This window comes from Podarcis vaucheri (assembly GCF_965113315.1).
Source record: "Podarcis vaucheri genome assembly, chromosome: 10".
NCBI lineage: Eukaryota > Metazoa > Chordata > Lepidosauria > Squamata > Lacertidae > Podarcis > Podarcis vaucheri.
In genome coordinates this window covers 45,113,301-45,121,922 of record NC_138748.1, presented here as the reverse complement: position 1 = coordinate 45,121,922, position 8,622 = coordinate 45,113,301, and the positions used below count along the sequence as shown (strand labels likewise).

Below are 8,622 nucleotides of genomic sequence, written 5' to 3'. Positions count from 1 at the left end.
TGTGTTTCTGGGGGGTGGGGGTGGGGACTAGAGTCCCACTGATTTTAGTGGGATAATTCAATGGCAAGCCATTAGTGAATTATCCCTTAAGGAAGCTTTCAGGTGCACATTCCCATGGTGTCATATTGAATACTATGCATGTTTATCATACAGATATTTTGCCAGATCTATATCAATGCAAGAGTTGGGAAGTCCCTCGTTGTAAGGCAAGATCATCCATGCAGTAATCCCCCACTATATAAGCAGGGCCATGGTGAAACAAAAGTAGATACCAGCTACAGTTCAAATATCAGCACAGTACTCAGGTAAGTCATATATCATAGGAAGAGGCAAAAATGTGATTCCTGGATATGGTTTAGGGTTAAAAAGTTTTTAAAAAAATAAATTGCGGTATGTTATTTTAAATTTTCTTGTTAGCTGCCCTGATCTCTGTTGAGGAAAGGCAAGATACAAATGTTTTAAGTTGTTTTACCCTACCTACACCACCCTGAGTTCTATCACAGAAAGATCAAATGGGGAAATAAGCCACAATTGAAGTACGAAAATTGACATCACAAGCCATCCTTTCATAACATACACGGTAGAATTTGCTCTTTTGGCGAATATATGAAAAGCTCATGCCACCCTTCCACCACCACACACAAACACAATGGATCCAAGTGAATTCTCCAGACATAAGCCGTGCATTTAAAAAAAGTTTATTGTAAAAAGTAAGTCCCCTTCACACTCCAAATTCAAATAGACTATATAGAAAATACAATAAGGACCGTTAATCAACACCCTCGTGACAGCATTATTAGACTCTACAAAATGGAAGTACAATTGTACTTAAAAGTTTTGAGAAACTGGCAGCTCAGGCAGAGCTTCTTCCCACGACCAGTTTCTGAACAAGATACAACATATTGGCATCGTGACACTCCCACCCCATCCCACATGCTATGCAAAATAGTCTTATTTGTGTGCCATACGCTTTACAAGCTATATCAGTGCTCTGTAGGTGTAGTGAGGAGGTGGAAGGGCAATTATCCTAGCAACCGTCCACTGGGTCAGGTTTGTCAAGCTGGCACACACACTTCTGACAACCAGGCAGCTGTCATCTGGGCAAAGAGAAATCAGCTGCCTTTTTCTGGTCTTCTCCCAGAAAGTGGGAAGAGATAGCAAGGAGAAGCAATGGGAAGTTTGGATTCAAACTCTTCGTGCTCTCTCTGCAATGTATGGCTTCATAAACTGTGACTTGCAGTCACCATCCCCTGATCCCCACCTCTAAGCAAAAAGCCACATTGGTAAAATCAGAGTCAAACACTCTATGAGCTGGATTAAGTAGCTCAAACATATTTACTTACACTCACACACACACTCAGTATTTGTCATAAAGCTGGTATATAAATAAGAAAAAGCTCAATATTTTATTATTAAAAATAAGCCTGCCCTTTAAATTGTACAAAAACCAATGCAAAGTCTGGGGGGAAATCTCCTGAATGTGGTGAGCTTGAAAAGAGAAAGAGAGAGAGAGAGAGAGAGAGAGAGAGAGAGAGATGGAGTATGTCAGGAGCACTTCCAAACGCAAACAGCAAGACTGCCTCCAAAGAACATGTACAGCAGATTCTTCACCTCGTGGGTGATCTCGAAACCAAAGCCCTCCCCAATCACGACATGCCAGGAGGAGCCAAACTTCTTGTCCATTGTCTCTTTGATCATCTTGGCAGCACTCTGAAGGGAAGAAACAAGAGATTCAACAAGGAAAGGAATAGGAGCCAAAGGGGAAGGAACAGCAAGTTAGAAACAGAGAAAAATGGATTCTTTCTCATATGCCGCTGAAGCTCATCAACTGTTTATATATACAGTGAGGGGGGAAAGTATTTGCTCCCCTGCTAAATTTGCCCGTTTGCCCACTGACAAAGAAATGACCAGTCCGTAATTTTAATGGTAGGTTTATTGTAGCTGTGAGAGACAGAATAACAACAGGAAAACCCCCAGAAACCCAGAAGACAAAAGTCAGAGATTGATGTGCATTATAATGAGTGAAAAAAGTATTTGATCTCCTATCAACCAGCCAGATGTCAGGCTACCTGGTATCTTCACTGTTTGTAATGAGCCGAGATTAGAAGCACCTGCTGTAAGGGAGAGGTGTTACCTGTAATCCCAGCTCGTTACAGTACCTGTACGAAAGACACCTGTCAACAGAAGCAATCAATCCAGCAGATTCCAAACTAGCCACCATGACCAAGACCAAAGAGCTGTCCAAGGATGTCAGGAACAAGACTGTAGACCTGCACAAGGCTGGACTGGGCTACAAGACTATTGCCAAGCAGCTTGGTGAGAAGGTGAAAACAGTTGGTGCAATAATTCGCAAATGGAATAAACACAAAATAACTGTCAACCTCCCTCGGTCTAGGGTTCCATGCAAGATCTCATCTTGTGGAGTTGCAATGATCAGGAGAATCGTGATGTTGCAGCCCAGAACTACACGGGGGGAACTTGTCAATGATCTCAGGGCAGCTGGGACAATAGTCACCATAAAACAGTTGGTAACACATCACACCATAAGGGACTGAGATCTTGCAGAGCCCGCAAGGTCCCCTTGCTCAAGACAGCACATGTACAGGCCCGTCTGCAGTTTGCCAATGCACATCTGAATGACCCGGAGGAGAACTGGGTGTAAGTGTTGCGGTCAGATGAGACCAAAATCGAGCTTTTTGGCATCAACTCACCGTGTTTGAAAGAGGAGGGATGCTGCCTACGACCCCAAGAACACCTTCCCACCCATCAAACATGGAGGGGGACATAATATGCTTTGGTGTTTTTCTGCTAAGGGGACAGGACACCTTCACAGCATCGAAGGGACAATGGACGGGACCATGTATCGTCAAATCTTGGGTGAGCACCTCCTTCCCTCAGCCAGGGCATTGAAAATGGGTCAGGGATGGGTATTCCAGCATGAAAATAACCCAAAACACACAGCCAAGGCAACAAAGGAGTGGCTGAAGAAAAAGCACATTAAGGTCCTGGAGTGGCCTAGCCAGTCTCCAGACCTTAATCCCATCAAAATCTGTGGAGGGAGCTGAAGGTTCGAGTAGCTACACATCAGCCTTGAAATCTTACTGACTTGGAGAGGATCTGCAAAGAGGAGTGGGACAAAATACCTCCTGAGATGTGTGCAAACCTGTTGGCCACCTACAAGAAACGTCTAACCCCTGTAATTGCCAACAAGGGTTTTGCCACCAAGTACTAAGTCATCTTTTGCAAAGGGATCAAAAACTTATTTCACTCATCAGAATGCACATCAATCTCTGACTTTTGTCTTCTGGGTTTCTGGGGGCAAATTTAGCAGGGGATCAAGTACTTTCCCCCCTCACAGTATAGAGAGAGAAATACACACATACACACACTGTTTTATCTGCTGTTCTTGGCTTCATTATGTAACTGCTTTTTAAAACAAACTGTTGTCATTATGCATATCAATTATATGGTCATTTTTGTTAGCTTTGATACATTTATATTTTCGTCTTGAGATGAATTTGTAACTTTTATTGAAGTTATCTTTTTAATTGAAATTAGTTGCTCCACCAATTTAATCAATCATGTGTTTACATGGGTATTTTGTATTAATATGATTCTGGTATCATCACTGAATTATTTCTATTTATTGTTGTATTGGCTAATTAAATTTAATTTCAAGTCAACTGACAGAGAGATCAAACAATTTCCCCCCACAGACATGGGAGCTTAATAGTAATGTGTGGAACGCCCTCCCATCAGATGTCAAACAGATAAACAACTACCTGACATTTAGAAGACATCTGAAGGCAGCCCTGTTTAGAGAAGTTTTTAATGTGTGACATTTTAATGTATTTTTAATCTTTGTTGGAAGCTGCCCAGAGTGGCTGGGGAAACCCAGCCAGATGGGCATGGTACAAATAATAAATTGTTGTTGTTGTTGTTATGTATCTTCCTTATCATTCAAAAATAAATAAATCCAAGCATGTAGTTCTCAGAGATGACCAATACCTCATTGTTGGTGGAGTATTTCTCACACGCAGTGACACACAACTCCATGGTCTCTACTCGCATCTCCTCTGGCATGTCTGTGTGCTGGAAGACAATGCAAGGAAGGCCATCAGCCACAAAGCAACCCACACTCCCAGACCCATCTGGGGGCCACCACCTCTTCTTTCTTTCATGCTTGGCCAGGAGTGGGCAAAGGATGGAAAGTGTAGAAGCCAGGCACAGGAATTCAAGAGAAATCCTCTGTGACTGAGAAGTTTATTTAGGCAACTGGAATATCTCCCCGTTTATAGAAATGGCAGTCCTGAAGCAAGACGTCTTTCCAAGCTAGATACAGCTGTGAGGTACATCGGTTTTCTGTCCCATTCTCCTCGTCCCATCCTTACTGGGGGCAGAAGCATGCCAAAGATTTTAAAACCTAGCTGTTTGCATTAAAATATAGATATGTATAACGGTAAGGAAAACCTTGCTAAAATAAGTAAGTTTGCAGTTCTTGAACTTGCCATACACACAGAGACTTTCAAATGCCAAGATAATACAAAATGGTTTCCAATCATTCTGCTTTCCTATTACACAGGTAAATGTCTCAGCAGCACATGCTAAAAATTGCAATACTCCATTCCTAGAGATATTATAATCCTGCCCATGTTTATTACTTCTGTGCTAAGAATAATGTGGAGGCAGGAAGTGAGAAAGAACATGCTAATTCCACCCCTTCCCCATGCAGCAGGGAGACTTGTTCTGCTTGTGTAGCCTCTCCATGCAATGTAAAACCCAATATTTCAGAGTCTTAAATAATGGATGGAGCCCGCATAAGTAGAGGGAATGGCAAGAGGGGTCAGAGCTAGGACACTTGTCCTCACTTTTCCTCCTCTTGTGTTCATTTAACCCAGTAGTAGTATGTGTATACAGGACTTATACCTCCTCCACATGCCTCAAATGTTCCATCATTTTTTCTTGCTGCCCACTTATTGTCCCATCTACTATGAAGAACTCCCTCATAACATCACATGCCTTTCCTCTTTCCCATAGGCATCTGGTTGGCTGCTGCAAGAACAGGTTCCTGGACTAGATGGACTACAGGACTGATCCAAAAGGCTCTTCTTCTGGTACTCTGTTTACCCTTCCAGTTTTCTTTCATGCCTTCATGCACACCACTTTCTTTTGAGCAATCGTTCAGAAATTGTGGAGCCACTGTAGGCAATGACCACCATGACTTCTGCTTCTTCATGTGTACTTTGTAAAATACTTGAGTATTTGTAAAATACTTGGGGAAGAAGCGTGGGATAGAAATTTAATAAAGAAAGAAGATGGTGTTTGCTGAGCAATAGACACACATCCCCATTTTAACAAGATTGCTGGGAGTGCCTTGTGCAACTGTATTTTTATGAGATATACCAATAAAGTGTCTGCTTCACCCCACACTTCAGTACTCCTATTTAAATTAAGTAGCAAAGTAAAATGGAAGCTAATGGCACCAAGCCCCCACATCTCCTGATCATACTTCATTATTCAAGAACGTATCATACTTCATTATTCCCATTCTTACCCTGATCAGTGGAAAGCTGTGAAGTCTCTTATAGTCCGCCTCCTCTTTTTTCCCCTCCCCAGTGTCTGCCATTGTCTGTCCACTGTGACCCTGGGAAGGGGCAGAGCAGCCTGTAGGGAACCAATCAAGGGCAGACTAGGAAAAGGCTAGGACCTTTTAGAATTCAGTCTGAACTGTTTTGCAGAAGCAGGGTATTCTGATGCTTAAGAGAAAAAGAGAGGGAGAAAATAGTTCAGTTGATGTATCCTCAGCATGAGGATATCACACATCTGAGATCTTTAAAAGAGTCAAAATAAAGAATGAGCCATTCATCTAGTCATGATTATACATGGCTAGATAATATACATGCATTATGATGCTATAGTTTTAGATGATGGTCTTTTTTGCAACTGTCTGTTGTTATTGGCATGACGTAAAATTGAAATGGTAACAATATTAAAATACTGTGAAAACCCCAGCCTGCTTGACTTTGCTACTGCCATTTCAAAATGCCAACTCTATTTTGCAAGCAAACGCTTACAGAGTAGTACGTCTTTTTGCTTGCATATTCCTATCTGTCACTAAAGGAACAATGTCCTTTACATCCTGCCTAGTTAACAGCTATTCAATCAAATGTGTCCATAAGTACTTTGAGGTATAATTTAGAAATTATATTCCTCCTGGCCTAACTAAAAAAGGCTGACACTTAAAAATGCTTATTTTGTCAACTTTAAGAATAGGAACTTAATCCCACAATAACCTTCTCTGATTAGCTTTGCACAAGCCCTACTTCTTGCCAGTCTCTGGCTTGAAATGGACTGATTAGCTCACAAAGGTGGGCAGACATCTTTCCCCCAGGCTGGAGCTACTCTAGGTTGAGAGATCATGGATATGGAATCTTTCAAAGGACCTTGGAATAACCCAAGCCAAGCGATGAATAGAGGTATCAGCCTAAGTAAATCCTATATTTTGCCATGTTATGATATTTTTGCCAGTTTATCATCTATCAAAAGCCACTTTTGTGCTTAATTTCCCCATAAAAACGTACACTCAATTTTTAAAAGATCAATTGAATGCTTGTTTAGATGCCTTCTGGGGGGGGGCGGAGTACTGATATGAGAACAGCAGGCCTAAAAACAGCTTTTCTTTGCAGTTGTTGTTTATTTAGGGGTATCCAATTAGCCCTTATACTTTGGTGACAGTTCTAGAAAAGCAGTCCTTGGGAACAGCTTAAGTAACTAAATGGGCTTGGATTTTATTCCAAGAGATGCAAAGAACCTCTCTGTGAGTGAGTGTAAAGGTGGCAGATGTAGGTGCCTTTCTTCCACTGATAGGTGGACATATCTTTGTGCTCTGGTCTCTCTCTATCTATCTTGCAGGCAGGTATTTCATGTTATGCAATGCCTCCCACAAGCAGCCATTTTGTGACTGCTGCAAAATTCCAAATGTGCCCACTGGCCCCCAAGCAGGCAGACGTCATAAGTCAGTGGTAAAGCCCATGCTTTGCATATAGAAGGGTCCAAGTTCATACCATTGCAGCTCCAGTTAAAAGGATCGATTAGCAAGAGGCAAGAAAGATCTCCACCTGAAATTCTGGAAAACTTCTAATAAAGAAGGCAATATCGGAGAGCGAGACCCCTGGCTTGACTCAGTATGTCAGGCTCATATGTTATCGAAATATCAACATCTGATGCTGCTGCTTATACAGGAAAATATCCAATATTAGTCATACTCAAAGTAGGCCCTTTGAAATCAATGGATGTAAGCAGCTTAGATATACTGTATTGATTTCAGTGTGCTCACTCTGAGTTTCCACAGCTGAGCTGTAAATGAAAAAAGCACATTTTAAAAAATTAACGCCTAATGCCAACTTCCTGGAAGAGAAAAAGTTCGCTGTTTTCAAGAGACTGGCAAACATGAAACATCCATTAGCGCCTGGGCACTTGTGTGAATGACTTTCCTCTTCTACTGTATTAGTAATGTTCCCTATCTATGAGTACAGCGATGGGCCAAAGGAAGTAACCCGAACAGGAGACGGTATGTTTAGGTTTGTCTTCTGCCTTCTTCATGGATTCTACTGTTCCTAGTTCTCCCCTAGCAGACTTTTTTTTTTTTGCATTTGCATTTGCACAAAACATTGCAAGAAGACCTAAAGTGTTCTAAAGCAGGTGAGCTAGAGAAATGATCTGCAACAGCGGAACATTTGGTGCCTTTGTTGCTCCCTGAGGAAATTCGTTTCATCCAGCCTAGACCTCTTACCACGCCAGAGTCCGCCGCCCCGCCAGGCTCCGCGTCAAAACCCAGCCCGCGCCCCACGAAGATGGTAGCCTGGGATGACCCCCCGCCCCAAGGGGGCCGGACCGCGCGAGGTGCTCAGGGCCAGGAGCGCGCTTCATCCTGTGAGGGGCCAGAACCGCCAGACCGAGCGGGCTGGGGGCGCTCCGAGTGGCCCTTGGCCGGCCGGGAGGGAGGTGTGGTGGGGGGCGCTGGGGTCTCCGGGTGGCGGGAGCGCCCAAGGCTCCACTCCGACGGGGCAGAGAGGGGAACGGGGCGCAGGGAGCCCGACCCGCCTGCCCGGCTTCTCTCACCTGAGTCACCTCGACCCGGAGCCCCAAATACCAGCCTCCCTGCGGTTGTTAAGGAAAGGAAACGTGCTTGTCTTAGCAACCGACGCCGGAAGTCCCGCCTTCCCCCTTCACCCATAGGGCGAGCCGCGAAGGGCGGAGAACGCCGGGTAGGTTGCGAGCGCTTGTCTGTCACGAGGAGGTCCTTCAGGATCGGCGGCGGCGGGAGTTGGGGGTGTCTATCAGCTGCCGGGTGCGATTTGGGAAATAAATAAAATGCCTACATGCTGCAAAGCGGCACCAGAGGTTTTGCAGCTGTGATCGTGTTGTAGGAAGGAAGGTGTGATTTGTCCAGGCAGTTAAAGGTGCTCTGTCCCCGTAGGCACAGTCCAAAGCACCCGGCATTCTCCGGCCTCTCTCCCCGTCACGTTGGGAGGGAAGTATCCCAGCAGGCGGGTGCCAGGGAACTTTTTTTTTAACCTAACAATGTGTAGACCCTGAATTCTGTATTTATTAAAAAAAATA

At 43.8% G+C, this 8,622-nt stretch overlaps 1 protein-coding gene across 2 annotated transcripts; it reads right to left on the bottom strand.

Annotated features, from left to right (window-relative positions):
• Positions 1-682: 682 nt before the first annotated feature.
• DNAL4 (dynein axonemal light chain 4) lies at positions 683-8,244 on the bottom strand. 2 transcript variants are annotated; one of them, XM_082240209.1, is made up of 4 exons: positions 8,122-8,244; positions 5,555-5,756; positions 4,009-4,092; positions 683-1,710 (listed from the first exon to the last, which is right to left on the bottom strand). In XM_082240209.1, exons 2-4 carry the CDS (start codon positions 5,624-5,626, stop codon positions 1,546-1,548), a joined length of 321 nt encoding a protein of 106 aa, XP_082096335.1. In that variant the 5' UTR covers positions 5,627-5,756; positions 8,122-8,244; the 3' UTR covers positions 683-1,545. The 2 variants fall into 2 exon arrangements, with proteins under 2 accessions (XP_082096335.1, XP_082096336.1); XM_082240210.1 differs by lacking the exon at positions 8,122-8,244 and adding an exon at positions 7,793-8,072.
• Positions 8,245-8,622: the final 378 nt, after the last annotated feature.

Coding starts and splice junctions, on each gene's coding strand:
- DNAL4 (XM_082240209.1), bottom strand. CDS start 5,626: ATGGCAGACACTGGGGAGGGGAAAAAAGAGGAGGCGGACTATAAGAGA. Junction 4,093..5,554: donor ACAGCTTTCCACTGATCAGG/GTAAGAATGGGA, acceptor ATTGTCTTCCAG/CACACAGACATGCCAGAGGA. Junction 1,711..4,008: donor AATACTCCACCAACAATGAG/GTATTGGTCATC, acceptor TCTTCCCTTCAG/AGTGCTGCCAAGATGATCAA.